Source organism: Hippichthys cyanospilos, chromosome 8, assembly GCF_059441005.1.
Source record: "Hippichthys cyanospilos isolate Australia breed blue-spotted pipefish chromosome 8, RoL_Hcya_1.0, whole genome shotgun sequence".
In the NCBI taxonomy this organism is placed as follows: Eukaryota; Metazoa; Chordata; class Actinopteri; order Syngnathiformes; family Syngnathidae; genus Hippichthys; species Hippichthys cyanospilos.
The window spans coordinates 13,480,001-13,502,970 of record NC_142376.1 but is presented as its reverse complement, the minus strand read 5'-3'; the positions used below and the strand labels follow the sequence as shown (position 1 = coordinate 13,502,970).

General features: G+C 38.6%; 3 protein-coding genes across 12 annotated transcripts in view; 2 read left to right on the top strand and 1 right to left on the bottom strand.

Annotated features, from left to right (window-relative positions):
- LOC148420237 (phosphofurin acidic cluster sorting protein 2) overlaps positions 1-2,897 on the top strand; it is a 43,888-nt gene extending 40,991 nt beyond the window's left edge. For all 3 annotated transcript variants that reach the window (XM_088421972.1, XM_088421971.1, XM_088421974.1), the window contains one exon: positions 417-2,897. In XM_088421972.1, coding sequence (XP_088278098.1) covers positions 417-532 — 116 coding nt within the window. In that variant the 3' untranslated portion in view covers positions 533-2,897. The remainder of the gene's footprint in view (positions 1-416) is intronic.
- Positions 2,849-7,125, bottom strand: mrpl2 (mitochondrial ribosomal protein L2). The gene is made up of 8 exons (XM_088421984.1): positions 6,628-7,125; positions 6,265-6,351; positions 6,012-6,189; positions 5,549-5,690; positions 5,361-5,476; positions 5,166-5,276; positions 4,254-4,327; positions 2,849-3,124 (listed from the first exon to the last, which is right to left on the bottom strand). The coding sequence occupies exons 2-8, from the start codon at positions 6,334-6,336 to the stop codon at positions 2,915-2,917; spliced, it is 903 nt and encodes a 300-aa protein (XP_088278110.1). The 5' UTR covers positions 6,337-6,351; positions 6,628-7,125; the 3' UTR covers positions 2,849-2,914.
- klc1b (kinesin light chain 1b) overlaps positions 6,696-22,970 on the top strand; it is a 25,585-nt gene continuing 9,310 nt past the window's right edge. For 2 of the 8 annotated variants that reach the window (XM_088421980.1, XM_088421983.1), the window contains exons 1-13: positions 7,264-7,364; positions 14,686-14,956; positions 15,154-15,384; positions 17,017-17,098; positions 17,194-17,422; positions 17,522-17,609; positions 18,008-18,109; positions 18,586-18,759; positions 19,308-19,407; positions 20,224-20,276; positions 20,549-20,616; positions 21,580-21,688; positions 22,047-22,172. In XM_088421980.1, the coding sequence (XP_088278106.1) occupies positions 14,708-14,956; positions 15,154-15,384; positions 17,017-17,098; positions 17,194-17,422; positions 17,522-17,609; positions 18,008-18,109; positions 18,586-18,759; positions 19,308-19,407; positions 20,224-20,276; positions 20,549-20,616; positions 21,580-21,688; positions 22,047-22,172 (1,611 nt within the window). In that variant the 5' untranslated portion in view covers positions 7,264-7,364; positions 14,686-14,707. Of the gene's footprint in view, positions 6,795-7,263; positions 7,365-11,015; positions 11,249-14,685; positions 14,957-15,153; positions 15,385-17,016; positions 17,099-17,193; positions 17,423-17,521; positions 17,610-18,007; positions 18,110-18,585; positions 18,760-19,307; positions 19,408-20,223; positions 20,277-20,548; positions 20,617-21,579; positions 21,689-22,046; positions 22,200-22,970 lie in introns of those variants that run through there. The other 6 variants (XM_088421975.1, XM_088421982.1, XM_088421977.1 and 3 more) reach the window with 5 other exon arrangements.

Below are 22,970 nucleotides of genomic sequence, written 5' to 3'. Positions count from 1 at the left end.
AAAGGACTTCAGAAATCAGAGAATAACATGATACTTTTGCATTAAATAATGGCTCTGAATATGTACTTGATGATTTAAAGTACTATAGTTGTTGATTAATTGGATAATCAATTAGTCATCAAAGAATTTTGACAGATGCGTAATGCCAAAGGGGAAGAAAATGCCATACAATGGAGCAAAAAGATTTTATCAGACATTGTACTGATTTGTGCTAATGTTGATGAGAATTTCACGACATGCTAGCTGCTACTTTTGCATGATGACTGGTTCTGATGATGCCGCCCAATTGTGATGTGTGCCTTATATTTTGTCATTGACTCATTTGTATGGGAAGAGTCCCTTGATTTATACTGTATTTGATTTCATCAGATTAATTTTCCCTTTCCTCGGATGAATTTTCTTTTCATCCCTGATAGTCACTATCGACGGAGTGGAGTGGAACGACGTCAAGTTTTTCCAACTTGCCGCCCAGTGGCCAACTCATGTCAAGCACTTCCCGGTGGGAGTCTTCGGTTACACCAAACCCGTTTGACCTCGGCTGCCGTCCGCTTGAAACCGCCAGACTCTTCTGCGCTGTACTTGTCTCACCCAGAGGCTCCACAGAATTTGAGGGAACGCCAACGGCAGTAATAGTTTTCCTGTGGAAATCTTACTGACTTTGCATCCATGTGTTCAACACACACTTTCATGTCGTCCTTCCGGTGTTTTCAATGTTGTTGGCTGTTGTTTGTTGTTTTCCTTCTTTCCTTTCTTTCTTCTTTTTTTTTTTTTACACACTACAAGAAGAACAAGTACTATTTTGTAAGAATTGTGCTACCGCCTTGGAGGTCGTTTGACTTGTTTGACAATTTGCCACATTTCGACAATGGCAGCTATGTTTGCACTTTGTTTTTTGTTAACATGTTATTATTTCTGTGAAATTCTACATGTATTGTTACTCTGTAGAAAAAAGGAGGGGTGCGATGGTGATGTGCAGTGGCGTGTGTGAGATTTTTTGAGGCCGTGTGGAATATTGCTGTGAATCTTGACAGAAACCATCCCTACTTTTCTTGTTGGTCTTTTCTGCTTTTTGTTTTTCAAATTATCACCGCTAAGAACACAAGGCTTTTCGTTAGTGTAGTTTAAAGCAACAAAAACAACACATTTTGGTATTCTGGAAGGTAGCTTGGTTTGACTGATGCACATTTTTATCAAAAGTTCATCAAGTAATTCCAGTCCTGAAGACTTGACACAATCACTTAGAAACAGGGTATCATGATACAAAAACAACCCCTCCCCCATAGCTGAACGCCAAATTAGCTTTTTCTAAGACCTCATATGCTTGTAATTGTCATTTATTGTCATGATGCTATTAGTTGGCGTGCCAACTAATTTAGCTGATAAGAGGCTAATCCAGATGTAAATCAATGTGCCAAAATGAACATCGTTACCTTGTCCACAATGTATTCGGCCTGCTTGAAGTGAAATTCCTACATGATGCATATGTGGTAGATATCAGTATTAGCCTTACTGAAACGTTGAGCGTAATCAAATTGTACTATTTATCAGTCAAAAGATGTGTATCTCCTAACCAAGTTTTATATACAGCGTCAGTGTGGCTGTAGTTGCAAGCACCATAAACATTCTAGATGCTGTCTCACTATTCTGTTGGCTTATTGGGTAACGCTTTAAGTGTTGGTGTGATGGGAAACCTGCTTTGAAATTACCGCCAAGCGCAATGCAATTACAATGAAAAGTCTGTGGAGCCTCGCCAGATGTCCAAAACACTGCCTGTGTGTTTGTGTGCGTATGTGGCTAGGCGTGCCCTCCGTTTGATGGTACTTACCGACTATTAAGACGTGAAACCTTCACAATAGGAATCCTGCGGACAAACGGCCTTTTGTGTGTTGTTGCTTTTTCTAGTGAAAAGCTTTATAAAGTACTGTATATAAATATATACAAAATGTATTAGTGTGTTTTGCAAAGCGCCCTTCCGACTAAATTGAAAGCACAAATGACTTTTTTTCCTTGACAAACTGCCAAACTCGGTATACTTCCACAACTAAAGAATTTGTTCCGTTCCATACAACACTAGAAGTCATTTATTACTTCAACATTTTCCTTACTTTGTAATGCACTTTTTTCTGTGGTTTAATACGACACCCAAATTGGGAGTTTGGTTTTGAGCTCCCCACCCCCCAGATGTAAACCACTACCTATAGATATAACTCGTTGTTTCCTGGTTGTGTCAAGTATATGTGTGATGGCTTCAAGCTCCGAGGCCATCAGTTACTTCCCCTTTTGCCACTTGTTTATTTTGTCGCTGCCACCATGCCGTCTGCCTGCAGACTATGCAGTCTGATTTGGTTGTCTCCTGCGTTTTAAGAGGGGTCACCATCTTGTCTTGGCTGGGACACCAACTGGCCCTTCGATGATATATTATGGAACTTTGGCTGTGAAGCAGGGCTGGGTTTTGTGAGGGAAATTATAAAGTGATTTAAAATAGTCAGTGGGCATAAGTGTCAAATGTGTTCTGATGTATTAGATCTAAAGTCCAGCTTTGCCCTAAATCTCTCCGTAGCATGGGGGTGTTTTATAAGGCAGGACCAACGAGAGGCTGCACTCTTTTGTCACTTCTCTTAAATCTAACATTAAGTGATCCAACGGAAAAGATGGCGTTGCTTTTCATTGGTCCCGTCCATTCAGACGCCACCCAGTGTCTTTGCACAAACCCTATTTTAAAGGACATGACAGTATTTTTAAAATGTACCACTAAATAAAAATATGGGTTACTCTGCATGTTTTACTATAGTTGTAAATATGTTTTGGATTTTTATATTTTTTTTTCTTTCAATGCTCTCACAAGCAGTTGTGTTTAATAAAATTTTTAATCTTCTGTACAAACAGACATTCCTTTTTCTTCCAAGCGTCGTATTCAGTTAGCTGAGAAGGAAGGCAGGTTGACATAACTCTTCATGGGAGGCAGCGGTTTAATCTTGCGTCCGGCCCAGCCTCCTTTCCTCTGCCAAAGGCCGCTGGATGGGCGGATGCCTAGCCACCGGTTGCGGCCCGCTTTGCCAATGATTCTTTTGTTGTGGTCCACATTGGACACGCGCCCCACCGTTACCATGCAGGTCTCCAGTACCTATGATGGGTGTGGCATAGACATTTGACTCAGTAGATGACTTTCAGGCCTAGTCTACATATAGCCGTGTTTTTTCAGAAAGAGAGACATATTTGCATTCTGCATGGTCTTCCACATGCCCCCGCTTTTTTTCTCCATTAAAAATGTGTTTAAAACCTCCTGACAAAATTAGAGATTAGCCAAATTCTCCAGATGCACGTTTACATGAGTTAAACTGAGTTTTACAACATCAATCTGTACACATCACTCAGACATACATCAAGCAAGCAGCTCTCGCCTTTGGTTACTGTGGGTGTACTGCTCACCCCCTCTGCGTCTGACGCAAAATCACATAGCTCCACATGCAAGATTGTGGTCGTAGTAGAGAGGGATCAAACGCGCTCCTGCATTCTTTATAAACTACATTTTTTTTCTTTTCCTTATTTTAATGCAAAATGAGCTTTATTTTTGAAAATGAATCTGTAAAAAAATCTCTACTGCCACCTAGTTGCTTGTCATGCTTGTAAATGGATTCAAGCCACACTGAGGCATCTGCATAGAAGCAATTTGTTGAAACAAATCTGTATGTAGGGAATTATAGCTACGCAGGATTGGATATGTGTACTGTACACAAGGCCTGGATTCCACATACTGCGTTGCGTCTCTGCTCCGCTGCACCACCGCAATGACACCGCACACCCCCCGGCCACTGCATGTATCTCCGCCATGCCACCTGAATGGTCAAACTGCGCTTGCGCAGGGACTACCAACTCACACGATTTAAAAATAAGAATCTCTCTAAACTTTCAGAAGCAAACCAAGCTCCATTTGTTGAAGGTATGCATGGATGATACTTCATTGCATACATACTTCATTTACAATAGGTGAGTACTTTGTAAATCCGAATGTAGATCACATTCTTTTTCCTGTTTTTCTGGACTGTGGAATTGATCACGGCATACATACAGCGGCGGACCAGAATTTTCAACTCCTAGCTCTGGGTTACATTGGCGGAGGGCGCAGTGCCGAATCACTCATTCATTTACATGGCTGGGACGCGCGCGCTGCGGACGACGCAGCGCAGCAGACACACAACGCAGTATGCGGAATCCACAGATTAGTGTTGTCATTTTGCACCACATGAGCTCACCTGAACCTGCTGCTTTGACGGAAGCTGAACAATGACGGTTCCATTTACTTTCCGGAGCAGAACACCACTTGTGCCTGATTAATTAGACAAATAGATTACTAAGTAGTTATGTTCCTTTAGAAAGGCTAAATTAAAGATATAGAAAATACACAAACACAAATACATCCTTATAAACAGGGCTGCAGATAATTTTAATTGTGACTTACATGAGTACCAGGAATTAGTGTTTGGGACGCACCCTTCCTTTCATTTAAAAAGTCTTCCTCAAAATGTCATTATCAGGGTTGCTCCCGCATTAAACCCACAGCCTGTGTGGACACAGTCGCACGCACGTTGCACAATTCAAGCCTACGTTCTCGATAGGTTTCATAAGTCCTTCAGTTATGGCTTGCGCAGTTCCTTGAGGACCCAGTTTAATTAGTCCAAAGAAGTCAAAGGTAAATTCTCAGTCACTGTAAAGTGACAATGTAAAAAAATCTCCTTAACACATTCACAAGAATAGCATGCAGCCCCAACAGCCAGTCCAAGCTGCTCCAGTAAACAAATACATATCCTCAGAATAGGAAGACATGGGAGGTGCATGCTTAGCTTTATAAAAGGCGAGAACTTTTACAGAGCCTGCATTATTCCATTATTGCATTATTGTGCATTATTATTTATGTGCATCCCTGACTGTCATCACTGTCATACAAGTGTGTGCATCTGTGTGTGTGTGTGTATATATATATATATATATATATATATATATATATATATATGATTCTTTTGTTGTGGTCCACATTGGACCACACATATTATATTTATTTATATATATATATATACATAAATATATATACATACATATACATACATACACACACACACATTTTTTTTATTATTGTGAAAAAAAGATTTCCATGGCAAAACATTTACCTGCCGCACGAATATACTCTGATCCTTTTCCAGGTAGTACCTCCAGATTATTAACGAGGGTACCAACCGGAAGTGCTCCCAATGGATAGGCATCGCCCTCATTTGCTGACACTGTAAAACAATTAAAAAAAAAAGACACACTGAATCCACGAGGTTAGGGTAAACTTAATTCAGCTACCAAAATGATTCGCATACCTGCCATGCGTCCAATAACAGGTGATGTTTTAATGATATCTCCCACTTGCATGTTCTCTGTAGCAATGATCCATCTTTTGCGGTGGCCTCCAGCCACCAAGGCAATGTCAGCTGACCTGGAAAGAACACACAAGACCAGATGAAAGATAGCCATCCACTTTTAATTGAAAAGCATATTTTGAGCTCACCTGCATGGGTCATATCGCACTTGAACAACTTTCTCATCGAAAGGCTCCCCTTCTTTATCTTCCTCATAGCGCAAACGTTGGAAGTCAACCCAGCGATACTTCTGCTTGTGGCCTCCGCCAATTCCATGTGTTCGGATTTTACCTGAATAGTATCAAACAAGTGCTGATTACCATTAGTGTACGCTGGACAGGGCAAACAGAAGCATTCCTAAAGTTTTATTCTATTGCTGCCAAAAACATGCATCCTATGTTATCTGTTAATGTTTGCCAAATGCTGGCTAAATTGTAATGACTAGCGGGTGATTGTTGTGTTAACTTGCTTGTGCTCCTTAAATCTGTGCTGGGTGTCTTGGATGTTGGGGACAACTCATACGTAAGCAAAATGCGGCAACTCAACAACAACAAAAATATTATATAAAAGTATGGCTAATCACCAACCCAACGACATACAGTTTTTATTCACCTGTGTGATCTCTTCCTCCTGTCTTTTTCATTCCCATCGGTCGAATGGAGTACTTCTCCCTCTGCTTCCAATACGTTCTGTTCTGCTCCAGACAGGCTGTGGTGGTGAGGCCCCGGCATAGCGTTGCACTAGATGCAGGCAATAACGCTGGCACATATGTCCCAACACCCAATTTGACCTGTCCACACAGGAAAAAATGCACATGAGCTGTTTGCAATGCTGTCATCTGTCACTTATGGAATATGATGTTGACCTGAGAGCACAGCAGGACAGGCTGAGAAATGCAGAGGGAACTCAAGGCTCGAGTCAAACAAGACACCGCCATCAATCCTAACAAGAGCTGCATAGGATTCACAAAGGCGTAACGTTAGATGCTTTATTTCCTGACAGTTCCTGGGCATAGGCGTATTTAAACAACAATTAGGATGAAATTTATTACCGTCAATTTATCCTTTGTGAAACTATTAACACAGTACAAGTATACAGCTTATAGTATTACTCTCTGGGTACTTGGCAAGGGAAGTGAGCTGATATTGCACTAATCATACTTATCCAGAGTTTGTTTTTGTAGATATATGAAAAATAAAACCGAACAAAGAAACAATGGAACACAGACCTTTATCCTTTTTTAGTTCATTGCGATCACTCTGGCGTCCTTCGTGAGCAAGCACGATGAGTCGCAACGTGATGACGAGTTTCCGGACAATTTCAGCAGTCGCTCCTTTGTTGATCATTTTGATTGTTTATCCGTTTTAACATCTTTTACCGATTCTTCATCATGAGGTAATAAGTAATTATTTAAAATGAGAAGTACTTCAATAACCCGTTTTGTTCACAAAAAAGAACTGTAAAGGATAAAGTTAAACAACGAGGCTTGTTAATAAACGCACCTGTATTTACTTATGAAATGTACCGAAATAGTTGTATGTTCTTTCGAATTATTTGTTTGATTTTATTTTTTACCGAGAGTTGAGTCATACGACACGACGTTTAAAAAAGAACGTTATATATGAACTATACAGAGAAATCAAAACTATGCAAAGCTCTGACCACCAGATAGCAGTATTACACTTTCCCCCAAGAGATACCGTTTTTTTTAACTTGTCTTTTAAAGTTTGTATTAATCAGAGACGTGCTTTACATTTTTAAACGACCGCGAATGTAGTCACACATTCTCAATGAAGTAATGAAAATTTTATATTGGAATAACATTCTATTTGCTGAGAACGTAGTACAAAAACAAAACATTACGTCAGTGAGCTTGGCTTTGATGCAAAGGCTGATGGGAGAACTGCGGTTTTGAAGACATTTTGGATTTAAAGGGGCTGGGCAAGCCGAAGGTTCTGGCTGTCGGTAAGGAAGCTCTGTCTTTTGTCTATTTTTGAAGTACTTAAAGCACCTGCTTGACTTCGTATCGCTATTAGTTTAGACTTTCATTATTGACCGTGTAAGCCGCCGCCTCGGGAATTTAGACGCATCGAGTCCGCAACAAACAGGGAGTGGTGATGCTAACATGCTAGCCGGGCTAAACAGTCTCTGACGACAGAGCGGAACCGAGCATTAAAGCTTTACTCTTAATTTGGGTGAAAACATTTCCCTAAATATGTGCAAATACGTAATTGTGATCGTCGTCCTAAAAAAACATACATCATCGGTGAGGCCAACGTGGCATGTAAATAACGAGCTGAATATAGTCTACCCAAATTAGCTTTTAGTGGAATGTAATAACTGTATCAGAACTTAGGGTAATGATCAAGTAATTGAACCATTATTTGTGCTGTAAGGTTCTTTGGACATAGAGTAGGAAATCCTGTATTTTGCTTGATAATGTGGTTCATCAACGTCTAAATATCAATTCCAGAAAATTTTACATATAGGTGGACAACTACACCGACTCTTCTTCCTATCAAAATAAACGGTAGATGATACCTTTTTGTATCCAGACCTAAAGAGAAAATGTTTACATGATTAAAAGTCATCAATGGACTTAGTGCACCCCCCCAAAAAAAAAAAAAAAAAAAAAAGAAAACATCAACTGGTAGTCGTGAAGTGCGAATGTGGTTTGTCTCGTGCCTTGCATGGCCCTCATCATTATCTTTCATAGTCAGCCGACCACACCCTCCTTGATGACTACCATGTGTCTTATGATCATGCAGGTGTTCATGCTTGCAGGAAATGGGTGAATGGTGGCGTCCCGTAATGTAGAATTACTTACGTAATATGATCTTCAGATGTGATGCTGAAACAGACAAATTGTATACTGATAAACCTACAGCGTTCTGCATCCATTCAGAGCCTTATGCGCTCGTATTGAAATGAACAAATGCACCACACCCTTCCCAGATTGTAACAGACAAATCCAAGGTGTAAAAGAAACTGGTTGTCGATATGACCAAGGCTCGATTTACATTAAGCTTTTTTTAAATTTATGTGCCGGATGAAGGGTAGTTGTACTTTATTGTTACATTGATTATCATAATGCCCAACATGAGAGGTAATTGTTTGCTTCCTTGGGATATTGGCTCTCACAAGTGTTGGATTATGCTAACTAAGGGTAATGTAATTGTGCAATATGTTGTAGCTTGTGACCTTTGATCACTGACCTAACCTGAGTAAATCATCTTGAGAGTAAAAAGACATCCCTCACCCATATTTGTAAATGCAACTTTAATGTATGTTGCATGTTAAGCTGTCATTATGTGTTACTTTAATGAACAGACTGCACTGTCCTGGGGTTTTTTTTATGTGATTTTTTTTTTATTTCCTTTTTTTTTTTTTTTTTCTTCTTCCACTTTATATATACATGTGTTTGGTTTAGGTCTGAAGGGCTTGTGCTTACTTCAACTACTGTACACCGCCTGCGTGTAAATGTGTTGCTCTGCTCAGGTGCATTTAAAACATTTTAATGACTACCCATGTGCGCTGAACTAAGTTCGCGCAAGATGCGAGTGTGGCTTTGAACACTCGCGTTACCTCATTGGTTCCAATAGACAACTGATTTCAAAGCTGATGTCTAACAAGACATTGAGATGTTGCTTATCTTTAGTTTTTTATTTTTATCTCACGGGTAGAAAATGAATACATTATGTAAAAACATTCCTGTACGTGTGAACATGATCTGACACATTTTGAACATGTAATTTATTTGTTGTGGCAGAACGCACGGTAATCAAATCAAATCAAATTTACTTGTATAGCCCTGAATTACCCAAGTCTCAAATGGCTTCACAGGTGAAAAGAAGTCATTTTGAGACTTTTGCAAAAAATAAGTCATGCAGAGACTTCTTTTCATCATACAACAGCATCCCCTGTTTGGCTTTACACGGTAACCACCCTGTATGTACTTCTGACGATGTAATAAATGTATTGTTGGTTATGTGGTAAGCACGTCCACCTCACAGTTCAGGGACCCGAGTTCAAATCTACCTAACTCCGGCCTTTCTGTTTGAAGTTTGCATGTTCTCCTCAAGCCAGCGTGGGTTCTCTCCAGGCACTCTGGCTTCCTCCTACACTCCAAAAACATGCCATGGCATGTGAATTGGACATACTAAATTGTCCTTAGGTGTGTGAAGGGTTGCTCGTCCCTGTGTTCTCTAAGACTGGCTGGCAACCAGTTCAGGGTGTCCCCTGCCAACTGCTCAAAGTCAGCTGGGATAGGCACCAGCAAGCCTGTGACCCATGTGAGGAGAAGCGGCTTCTAGAAAATGGATGGATGGATTATGTAAGTCAACAGAATAGTCTTAAAGGGGAAGTAGAGACATTTTCTTTGCAGTATTTTTTTTCTATGCACCCACACTAGTCAGGACATTCTTTTTGCTTTATGGGATGTGAACTAAGTAGTAAAATCCACCCATTTTTAGCAACCAGAGGGGGCAGATGTTATGTCACTCTTTGTCGATTGAAAATCAAATCAGTTCTTCAGGACTCACTGTTCATTTACCTTTATTTTAGTGTAAACATAAACTATAAAACCAACACATTTATGTATGTTTAATCTGATCTCTCTCTCTTTTTTTTTTTTTAGAGCTAGACCATAAATTTAATTAAACTGATTAATTTGCCAAAAATCGACAACTTGAAAATTAGCTAAACCTTAAAAGTGAGACTGCCCAAGTGGCCGAAATGCTGGATGGGTTAGGGTTTTATATTTTTCGTTTACAGTAGTTACTAACTACTTAATGTTGGCATTTAAGTAAGTTATGTGCAAGCTTGAATGTGTTCTGGTTAAAACATTTTAAAATCAGTCTACATGTTTGGATATTTTTGATCAAATTAAATCGTTAGACATTTGTTTGGTTTATAACTTAGCTTAAAATTGCAATTGTCCAGCTTTACTGAAACATTTTATTTATTTTTTTTTACCTCACCCCTATGTCTTAAGAGATTTCTTGCTTCTGTTTGTTAAAAAAAAATACATGGAAAAGGGGCCTTTTAAGAAGTACACATTATTAAAAAAAAACCCTACAGAATGCTCTTTCTCTTAACATCAAGCAAGCCTCGTCAGTTTAAATTTATGGCTATATTTACCAAATTGGTGTTTCATTTAATGGATGTAATGATATATTTATGGCTTTCATTTTGCGATTTCTGTTTGGAAGTTCTTTATCAATAAATGTAGTGTTTTATTTTTAAAATAAAATAGCAATGAGAATATTGAAGACAAAAAAATAAATTGCATTGGATTGTTTTTCAAAATTCTTAACATCAAATATTAACTATTACAGGTGGTGTGAAGGACTAATCTTGAAGCTGGGATGCCTTTGGGTATCCTTTTGTGTCTTTAAAGCGTGTCATGGAGCTTTTCACTTGATGTCTCATCATTGCCATCATTCCCTTGTGTCTGAGTGCAGAGGAGAACGTTTCCATGACTCCCTCCCCCCATCCGACCTGCTCCTCTGCACTCACTTGCTTTTCCATCTTGGGCGGGGCTGTCTTCGGATTATGCTGGTTGTTGCGCTGAAACAGCAGGAAGGTCACCGTCATCCTACAGGCACCGCCATCCTCTCTCTCCCTATACCAATTCGATCTGTCCCCCTCTCTCTCGCCCACGATGTCCTTCCACATTTGCATTAGCTTGTTTCAAAGGCACAGCATCTATTGTCGTTTCTCAAAGGATCTCTGCGGATGAGTGCTGTCTGTTTTGTGCAAGCCGCTCTATTGCTGGAAAACAAGTCATTTTTTTCATCAGTTATTTTTCCATGCCTGACTCATACGGTTGCGATTTGCAACGTAAACAGGTTAGTCTCCGAGGTGCAAGTTGGAGCAAATACTGTAATTTTAACAGCTCAATCGATGTATTTCTTTTCAAAAATAGTTAATTTGAAGTCTTGTTTTTAAATCCGTATGATCAAGAACCAACCGTTCTTTTCTTAATACGTCTCATATCAGTGTGTACGTATTACAATGTTTGAGACGATAACTTAATTGCATTGCCATCTGCCAGAGCAGGCAAACTCAAACATCTGTTATTGTGCCATATGTAGACATGTTGAATATTTTTATGAGAAGCCATGAAATGTAATTTACCTTTAATTCAGACACTTGGCAGACAGCAGTGAGTGAATATTGGAAAATATGTATTTTCTAAAATGGCTTTATAGAGATTCCAATTTAAGCCTCTAGTACATCCTCTGTTGAAGTAGCAACAAAACAAATGCTAAAAACATTTTAAAAAAGAAAAATGGTCTAATAGACTTCAATGCCTCTTTAAAGGCTCAAAGAGTATTTACTTGATCTTTCTGAAGATTACACTCCTTTTATTGTATCAAAGCAAAGGTGTTGCCTGACTTACATGAAAATGTGTTTCACCTCTACTCTGATCTATATTCAGCATCTGAGGCCTTTATGTGTGAACATTTTAAATCACTCAAACAAGTGAGAAAATGTTTTACATGTAATGTTATTTGCATAGTGTAAAAGAGAATTCTACTGTTGCTCAATTGAAGATCCAGCTTTTATATTTTAAGATTTTTCAAGAGTTTTTTTTAGTGTTTCACTTTTGTTTTTACAATTTTGTAAGTTTTAAGTAGATTTTATAGTGGGATTTGTATTCATTGAGTTTTTTTGTTTTGAAAATATTTTTTTCTTATTTTTTTTAAAGATTAGTTTTAGTATATATTAGTTTCATATAGCGGTCCCGTATTAGTATTTGTTGAGGGGAAAAAAAGGTTACTAATTATTGTACAATAAGTAAAACTAATTAAGCTACAAATCCCAAGCAACCTCTAAAAGCTTTTGTATATAAAAATTTTGCAAGGATTAAAATGGTTTTCGCAGTAATTATAGTTTTACGTAAAATTTAGTTTTTTTTTAAATGCACTTAGAAACTCTTTTTAATATTAGTTTAAATTATGCCCATTAGTCGTCTTCTGTCCATCCATCCATCCATCCATCCATCTTGACCAATCATCCTGACAAGGGTCACGGGTGGGCTGGAGCCTCAGCTGCATTACATCCTGAATCAGTTGCCAGTTAGTCGCAGGGCACACAAAAACCATTCACACAAAGACACCTAAAAACAATTCAGAGCTGGATGCTCTATGCGTTGATCGATCTCCCGCTTGGTGGTGTTGGTTGCCCGCATGCCATAGTGAAGAGTGTCAATTGGAAAAAACGAGCTGCGTTGGGAGTAAAATAAAATAAAATTGACTGTTGTCACTATACCGTGCTTCCAGGAGGACCTTCAAAGTAAAAGCATACTGAGGCCATTTGTGTATACACAACTTATGGTACGCTTTATTTTGAAGCAATGACTGGTCTATTGTTTCGCTGCTTTACTATAATGGAGAAATGCAGTTACTATAATGGAGAAATGCAGCACATGCTTCCCTTATTTCATTGCTCTTCTAGCCGACCCCTATTTGTTACTGCCCGGTAAATGTATATCCTGCCGTGGTCATTTCACTCTTTTTGCAAAATCCCTGAAAATGCCTTCCTTGGTCATTTTATTCTTAACAACATCAGTGCAAAAGATGAACTTTTAATTAGGTGTTATTTTACCATATTGGTAGTGAGCTTTATTAGCCACCCACAATAGGTTCAGTTATCATTAGTTATTATCTTGATGAACATATTTTTGTATGCAATTGATATTCACTTGATAGTGTTGAGCACACTACCTTTTTTGTGGTTGCGTTTTAGAAACATATTTAGAACCAAAATATTTGTCAAGTTTATCCTTTTGAATAGTTTAAAAAAAAAATCAAAGTGGAAATTCAAAAGTGTGATCTCCCATTAACCAAAACTACAAAAAGAATATTGTTCACTGATGAGGGAGGTCTTATTTAATGTCACTATGACTATTTTTCAACTTTTAAGTTTTTAGTTGACTTTTGAGGCATTTTTTGCCGGTAAATTTTGGTTGTACCCTGATTGTAGAGAATCCCCTGCCATTGTGTTATCGTACAACCAACCAAAGTGGAATCGACCCAGAAAAAAAAAATGATTTAAGGAACGAGATCTTTCCAGTCACACACAAAGCATAATGCATTCTTTGGTGGATTAGACTAAGCAGTTCTATGAACATGGATAATAAAGAAAAAAATCTGAATATGCCTAAACATCTCGGTAAAGCCACAATAATTGCTGAGTAGTGCACTCAGTTTGAGTGGTTAGACTGGGTTTGCCGGTATAATTTTGCATTTCAAGGCAGTGAGGTTTGTGCTTTGAAGGGTGGCAAGAACAATTTGTTGTTAGGATAAGCCAATAATGTTTGTATTTTACGTTAAATTGTTCCACACTAGACTCTTTGTTACATGACAAGTCCATCGGACCAACCCTCTCTTTTAGGATCCTCATTGTATTTATGCTTATGCTTTTATTCAAATTGACAAAATGGGAGAATGTTTAGAACTCTGAGTGGGCAACCAATGTAGGGATAGGGTATAATTTTCACAGTGGTTGGCTGCCTTTTCGCTCTCATTTTTATTCCGAATAATGTTTAAGTACCACCATACTCATGCTCACATCTGCCTGGATCTCAACTGGAAGGGCAGGGCTCGTTTTGCGTGTAACTTATAACTAATGTGGCTCAATGAGTCATTGGACTGAGAAAATAGCTTGTTCCATTGGCTCACGAAATCACTGTCAGTTTAGTGGTTCTCAACCTCTTTTTTTAATGAATTACCACTTTGTGAAATATACTGTTTTTTCCCACCTACAGTAAGTACCTCCTAAGCCATGCAGAGCATTTTTTTTTTTTTATGTTTGCAACTACATTTGTAGTGCTATCTCTAAGTGTGTTTTTTCTATCAGCAACTCCAGAAGATAGATTGTGTAACATCATGATTTATTTCTTACTCCCCTGGAAAATGGTTTCACTAATGTCAATTCACATCTGTCTAAAATGTAACAAAAGTATTTGCAAAGGGGTACTAGAGTACAATTTAGCAATAAATTCCTTCATGTTGCAATCAGTTGGCTCTTAATTTGAATGCATGTCATGGCATTACAGGTATATTAGATTTGATTATGTTTAGATTTGCTGATGCCTGCAGAAACCTTATTGAAATCTCACATATCCCATTAGGTGCCTTCATCTACCCCAGGGGTACTTGTACCCTCTTTTAAGAACCATTTCAAACACCCTTAAACAACGTCATCATCTCAAACTGTCCGAGACTTGGTTTTGCACAAAAGCACATCTATTTTTTTTTTCTTTCTGTAATTTATCCAGGTTTCCCTGAGCACTGGTAAAGATGTCTACCATGGTGTATGCTCGAGAAGAGAAGCTTGAAAAGCTCTCTCAAGAGGAGATAATCTCCAACACCAAACTGGTGATCCAGGGTTTGGAAGCCCTTAAGAATGAGCACAACTCCATTCTCCACAGTCTCTTAGAGACTATCAAGTGCCTGAAAAAGGACGAAGAGGCCAATCTGGTGCATGAGAAGTCCAACCTGCTACGCAAGTCAGTGGAGATGATTGAGCTGGGACTTGGTGAAGCACAGGTAACACTGGTTGAATAATCAAAAATATAGTGGGTTGCATTTGTATTGAACTATCCAATAGGGGTTTTGGGGTGTTTCTGCTTCCTCACTTGCCTGAATGCACTAATTACTTTAGGAAAAATTCTATTACACACCATTCAAACCATTACTCATTTTAGGTTCATTGTTAAACCCACCTTCATGTTATCCACCTTTAGGTGATGATGGCCCTGTCCAACCACCTGAATGCGGTGGAGTCAGAGAAGCAAAAGCTGCGTGCACAAGTGAGAAGGCTTTGCCAGGAGAACCAGTGGCTACGGGATGAGCTAGCCAACACCCAACAGAAACTGCAAAAGAGCGAGCAGAGTGTCGCGCAGCTCGAAGAAGAGAAGAAACATCTGGAGTTCATGAACCAGCTCAAGAAATATGATGAGGATGCCTCCCCCACTGTAAGTACCAGACAAGTCTAACAGCTAGTTTCATTCCAAATCAAGCCCTTACTTGGTAATTGCTCCACACGTATGGTTTAAGAAATGAAAATGAGTTGTAACTCTGCTTTGAATGTTACTCCTATACTATCGGGTCGATAGTATAGGAGTAACATTCAAAGCAGAGTTACAACTAATTTTCATAGCAAACCCGCATTGTAGTTATGGCTATCTTCAGGGATGATTTACAATTGTGAAACCATCATCGCTTGGGGTGTGCAGGAATCATGGTTAAGCACATGCTTTGGTTTGGAGTTCAAGGTTCAGTTCATATAGTGAATAAATGCAAAAAAAAAAAAAAAAACCCAAAAAACACTTTGCTTCTCTTGTATTATAAATGGTGACAGATTTAACAGGTTTCAAAATGAAGTATCAACAGCTGAAGTCTTTTATTTTCATCAATAGTCTGCCTTCTTTTTAGAAAATTAATGTTGCAGACATGCAGCAGTACAAGTTTGAACTGTATGACCTATTACTGCACACTTTTAAAGCTAATCAGTAAACATAAATAAAAATGTCACTGTTGTGCACTAGTTTACAGTCTTGTGTATTTTGGGACAAATACAAGATGCACATTAAACAAACTGCCCCCTCAGGGATAATGAATACCTTGGGATTATATATTGTATAATTTTCTACATACCTTGTTATTATCGCAAATGACAACAAACAACCTGAATCATGACATGATTGATGCTTTACACATCACATCACATCACCATAGGCCTGGGCAATATAGCCTAAAAATGAACTCTCAATGTGGCAGTCTTTCTGCACTATCATTATTTTAATCAAAGTAAAAAACACAACTTATTTTATTTAAAGAATGTTTGATTCATTCAAAAATAAGTCATGTGTAAACTGTTTAGAGAGCAATAATACAGTATATTGTTTGTTTAATCAGTCATCACACAAATATAAAATTCAGCTTGTGTGAAAAGAAAATCGTTATTAATAGCTTGTGCATAACTTGTTTGACCCTTATTTGGGATATTTTCAGTGCGTGACTCTTTCATCCAAAAAATACCACATTTAACAAACATGTCTGGAAAGATACCCATGCAGAATTCTGCCCCTCGTGGAAAACCACTCTTTTGAGATTTAGCTAATTTTCAAATAGTTGATTTTTAAAATGACAAATTGTTAAAGTTAACTCAGTTTATTGCCTGGCCCCACCTCACTGCTAGTCATTGCTCTTGCTTTGTGTTCCAGCAGCAATTATATAGCAATAGTTACTGGCTATACTGTCTTGACTTGCAACTTTACACTTTTTGCTTGGAGAAACCTGGTGCTCATCAGCAAGAAGTGAAAAATCGTTTCCCAAGCTTTTTGAGGGCCAAATAAAATGACCTGCAACCCTAAGGGCTTTTGAGTTTGACACATTCGAGTTTTAAATTGCATCATAGACCAGACCATAAATAATGTTAATGGAAACAAAGAATATTTACTTTTCGTAATATCTGTACACATTAGTCAGATATTCAGTCTTTTTAAATGTGCTTTTGAGTAATGTGCTCTTTGATTTTTCTCTTGTTTGACATACAACTAGAACTTTTGAGATGTCATTACCTCTTAATTTCTGATTCATATTAGCAGGAAGAAAAGGACAAAGAAACACCAAAGGACTCTTTGGATGATCTTTTCCCCAATGATGAAGAGGAGCATGGCCAAGGAAGTAAGACCAACAGTATTTAGCAGGGACAACAAAGTGTATCCTGAAGTTTCTCATTTTAGCTTGGCCCCATGCTTCTGTTGAATTTTGTCCCATAGTGCAACATCAACACAACAGCGCAGCAGTGGCTGCAGCTCAGCAGGGAGGATATGAGATCCCAGCTCGCCTAAGGACACTACACAACCTGGTGATACAGTATGCTTCTCAGGGCAGGTACGAGGTCGCTGTGCCCCTCTGCAAGCAAGCTCTGGAGGATCTGGAGAAAACCTCTGGACACGACCACCCTGATGTAGCGACTATGCTCAACATCTTAGCCTTGGTTTATAGGTCAGTGATGAGTCCAAAAGATGGTTTCAGAGATTTTTTTTTTTTAACAAATGCTTATTTCAATTCTTGTTGTCAACTTTCTCCATTTTCATTATCCAGGGATCAAAATAAATACAAAGAGGCTGCACATCTTCTCAACGACGCCCTGTCTATCCGTGAGAAAACCCTGGGGAAAGACCATCCAGCTGTAAGAAGCTCATTGTCAGGGCAACTATATATAATTGTAGACATGTTAATGATTTTTTTTTGGGGGGGGGGGTTACTTGTTCAGAATTGCTTAGAGACTCAAGGATGCAATTGCTGCAACTTCTACTTTCTTTACTGTCCTAAGATGTATAGATTTGTTGCTCTTCTACTCCAGAATGGGTTCTTGATTTGTTCAATACTTGTCTTGAATATATTGTAAGATTCTCAAGGCCTGTTCATAAATCAATTAAAACTTGAGATTTTGCAAATGAGATTATGACCTTGGTGCCGACCTCCAGATTTATTAGACTCCTATTACAAAATATTAGTTGATGGGTTCACAAAAAACATCTTCATCATTTGCTAAAAGGCTGACTTGTTTCTGTACATGCTGTGCAGGTTGCTGCAACATTGAACAACCTGGCTGTACTTTATGGAAAAAGGGGGAAGTACAAGGAGGCTGAGCCTCTATGCAAGAGGGCTCTGGAGATCAGAGAGAAGGTAGGTTACATTCCTGGCATTTACAACACCGCTGTCGAGGCCTGACCTTAGAGCTAAACCACTAAATGTTTTGCGCATTATAATTCTAAGATTTCCAAACTCAGCCATTTTAACATAGGCATCTATAAAAATGAAGGCTTTTCTAAAATGATCTTTTTGAGACAACACTAGATGCCTCCCATCTGTGTGGGGAAAGGAATTGCAGGGTTTCATTGAGCGCACATTTTGAAAAACAATGACATGGAACTAAAAAAATATAAGAAATCCTAAAGTGCTCAGCAGGGGTACTGTGGGTCTGTTTTGCTTGGAAGCTTTGCCTATCTGTCTATTGATCATTAAACTTTAATTATACCCACTGACTGCTGAGCAAAGCATCTCAAGGAGATGCTGGCGGCACTACAAGTAGATGCAAAGACAAGTAATAAGGAAGATACAGTATGTCAATATGTGATGAGAATGTGGATGACTTTCATCAGGTCCTGGGAAAAGACCATCCAGATGTGGCCAAACAGCTGAACAACTTGGCTCTGCTTTGCCAGAATCAAGGCAAGTATGAGGAGGTGGAATACTACTACTGCCGTGCCCTGGAGATCTACGAATCTCGACTGGGCCCAGATGATCCCAATGTGGCCAAAACTAAAAATAACCTGGTGAGTGGATACACCGGAACCTCCGTACAAGTAGTCCGAAATGCTAATTAAAACTTAAAATTTCTGGCTAAAATACCAAATGTGCATGTTTTCTTCAACTTTTACACATTTTTTTGTTACCAATTCCTCTTTTGAACAGTTTTTAGCGGCATCTGATTTCAAAATGTGGCAAATGTATTTGACTTGACAATCACAATGGTCCTCTGACAGAAACTATAACTACAGTGATAAAAATGAGTTTGACACCCATGACATAGAACTTATAATTGTAATGTTTTTTTTAAATTATTATTTTTACTTCACATCCCTTTTAGAGAATTGCATCCTTTTTTTTTTTTAAATATCTCAGTGTTGCATGCAAGCTAGCAGCATCTTGTCAGCTGACTTACTTCATGTGGACCCCTGAAGCTCTGAGACACAGAAATAACAGTCACATGCTACAATGAGTAACTTTGCAGGAGAAAATGGATCCTTTTCATGGCAGGTGTTGTCTTTATTGTAATTCATGTGATGCAACTTAGCTGCCTTTTCTGCCCTCTGTTCTCTAGGCATCATGCTTTCTCAAACAGGGAAAGTACAAGGAGGCTGAAATTCTTTACAAAGAGATTCTGACTCGTGCCCACGAGAAAGAATTTGGATCTGTTGATGGTAAGGACTTGTTGATTCCTGGAAGGCATTTCATAACAAATTTGAATACTAACAATAAAAAAAAAAAAACATACAATGGGTTTAGTTTACCTTTTATCCCCAACCATTTTTTCATCTTCTACCCACTATTTATCTCACACCAGTGAGCAGTGCTGGACAGATGATTAAAAAGTGGACGGTGTTCTAAGCAGGCTGCCTGCCTTCATCATGCAAAGGACTCCAGACTCTTTTGCAAAAGGCTTTTGGAGAAATAAAAGAGTTTGTTGGTCTGAACTCTGGCAGTTGCGTTCTCTTTTAGTATAATATGTTTGCATTCTTTGAGAAGAGATGGTCTTTGTATAAGTAATGAAAATTACTTTCCAGCTTTCCTAGGCAAATTCCTCTGTTTGATTAATCTTCAAGAAAATGCCTCAAACAAAAAGTTAGCCCTCATAGGTTTAAGAGCAGCTACATCATCAACATTACTCACCTACAGTTTGTTTCCCATGTAATAATTTATATTTATTTCCATATGGTTGTAAACCTGTCTTTTTTACCATTCAAATTATATGTATACTCTTCCATATTTCACTAGTTTTTTTTAACTCTTTAAAAATACTAAAAATCAGTACTGCGCACTGTGCAATTACAGAAACGCAGGCTGGTAGTGCAGCTTGAAGATCCATTTTTGGAGTGCAATATACTGTCCTCAGCTAGTTGAATGCATCATGAATAGTTAATCGTGGAATTAGCAAAGCCTCAAGAGATCGTGTATGAGTGGTGTATTGCAGTTGTGTGGCGCAGTTTGTCGAACATCTCCCATATGTGTGTCTGCAGCTGAAAACAAGCCTATCTGGATGCACGCTGAGGAAAGAGAGGAGATGAGCAAGGTGAGGGCCTCCATGTGATCCTGCTTATTCTATTTAGAGTTAGGACATAACACGTGATACATTTCAAAAGCATTGGAGAAGAGAAACGTCAGTTTGAATCTGATCCGAGGAGATGATATACAGTCTTTTCATGGTGCAAAACCTTAGACTCAGCATAAAATACCTTTGGGCGTGTCATTGTTATATGTAAAGAAAAATAAAAAAAAACCTGTTCATCTGGTTTCTACCAACACCCCTCCCCTTCACATTTACCTTTTTTCTTTTACTTCCAGGGCAAGCACAGAGACAACACTCCTTATGGAGAGTATGGAGGCTGGTATAAAGCCTGCAAAGTCAACAGGTGAGGCACAAGTGCTGTTTTGGAAGAAAAAAAAAAGAATTATACAGATATGTTTTTAACAGTAAAAGGTACTTTGATTCATATTGCTAGGGGCAGACCTTCAATCACAGGCGCATATTTTATTAATTTCTACGAACAACTGTTTTGAGACCCTCCTTGGTCTCCATTTGGGAAAAAAAATCTGTAAATTACGAGGGATTAAATGTCTGTTTTCCATCAGAGAGACATTTTGACACTTATTGCGACTGAAAATGACATTCCATGTACTCAGGGCTCAACAACTAATGACTCAGCTTGCAAATGACCATGATCAAATCCAGAATACAGGCGAGCTGTGATAGGTCATTACCGGAAAGTTGAGGACATGTGGTGTCATTTTCAATACACAGCAAGTTGCAAATTTTAAAGGTATTAATTGTACATGAAAGTTTTTTTAAATTAATAATAAAAATGAACTTTTTACTGCTGAAAATTACTAAAGATTTATCACTTGCATGTAGAGCGTTTTTTGTGACATAGCTTGAAATAAATGCTGTTATCAAAGTTAATACTATAAATTAAAATGTTACAAAATGAATTAAAATCAATTTTCCATTCAAGATGCTAGTGTTCTAATTTCTTCATCTTGGGAAATTTGTGCTTTGTGGATTTGCACCAAACAAGAACATCAAGTGGTGCGGCAATGTACTTTTCCTAGTCGGAGTTTACATCTCTCACGCCCCAGTTTTCTGGAATGTAGCATTTTTTTTCCCTTTTGTGATTTAATCTATCGCACACAGCAGTTATCGGCTTCCTTTCATCCATTGGAAGCAATTGGGGTATTTAGGGCGACAGCCTTAAATGCTGTGATCACATGGCACATTTTAAACAGCAGTGTTCATGTTTTGCTGCACAAACCAGAAACATTCTTGTGTGGTCTTTCCGTAATCATAGACGGTTGTGCCTGTGTTTTGGTGTCCGCAGCCCCACCGTGAACACAACGCTGAGGAACTTGGGTGCTCTGTACCGTCGTCAGGGCAAGCTTGAAGCAGCCGAGACCCTGGAGGAGTGTGCTGTGAGATCACGCAAGCAGGTCAGACACTTTTCATAAATACGCCATGTGCATGTGCACGAAACAGCATGGCACTTCTTGTTTCTGTCAATTCCAAAATGTAGAGTCGATCTCATTATGTTTTCCCCTCTTTCAACAATCCTTTGGATCCAGAGCAACACAGTAAGTGATGATACACCATAGAGCCTCCACCTTTCTTGCTGAACATTACTTACATTTCAAGGCCATAGAAAAGAGTTCTCTGTTTTAAGGCGCATGATCTAAAATAACTTAACTAGTTCCATATTGCTACATACTTTTAACCATTATACTCTCGCTAATGTTTACAATTGCTCTTTGTGATTATGCTTTGTTTTCCTATGTGTGTTCTTCCCATTAGGGTATTGACCCCATTCATCAGACACGCATGGTAGAGATCCTAAAGGACGCAGATGGTGACAGGCGACGGAGCCGGGAGAGCCTGAGCAGCGTTAAGTACGAGAGCGGCTCTGAAGCTGGCGAGGAAGTGAGTATGGGCGTGGAATGGAGTGGGGTGAGTACAGATCCACTTTAATTGAGTTTTACAATCCATTAGTCCTCATTGGAAGAACAAGACACCTTGATCATATGATCATATTAAAGGGAACGGTGACTATTACTGCAGTCATTGGGGGGGGGGGGTGTCTGTGATTAGTTAAACATTCTGGAATCATCGATGATATATTGTGTACCATATTCCTTGTTCTTCCAATGAGGTTGTTGCATCAAAATCTTTTTGTTAAAAGATAAAGCTGATTGAGTGTCTTGGCATGGCGACATGTCCTATTTGACAGCGTCTCAGTTTACGACTAAATCTTTGTGTTGTCGTTGTCGTTGTTGCCTGCCGTTCTCTCATTTTAATAAGTTGTTGTTTTACTGGCATTGTTTCTGCAATCGTAAAAAAGATTGCACAGGCTCATGTTTTGGCACCTTGGCAACTTAATTGAATGGGTTTCAGAAGAACAGAAATGTTAAAATCCCACCTATCTTTGTTCTCATTTCAAACAAAAACAAAAGGTATAGAATGTCCTCAGGGTCAACAAAATCTCTTTTTAAGTTTAACAAGAATTTAAATAGTTCCCTGAAGGTTACACTATTTTAAATTTATTATTGGTATATTAACACCCATCAGATTTTTAAAGTCAAATACCAAAATATTAATTGGGGCCAATAATGGGCCTGACCAATAATTGTTTTTTTCCCTATAATTACAGATAGACATTCCATGAACCATGAAATATGAATTACATGTTTTCAGTGCATAGTTTGATGTGCTTTTTAGCTT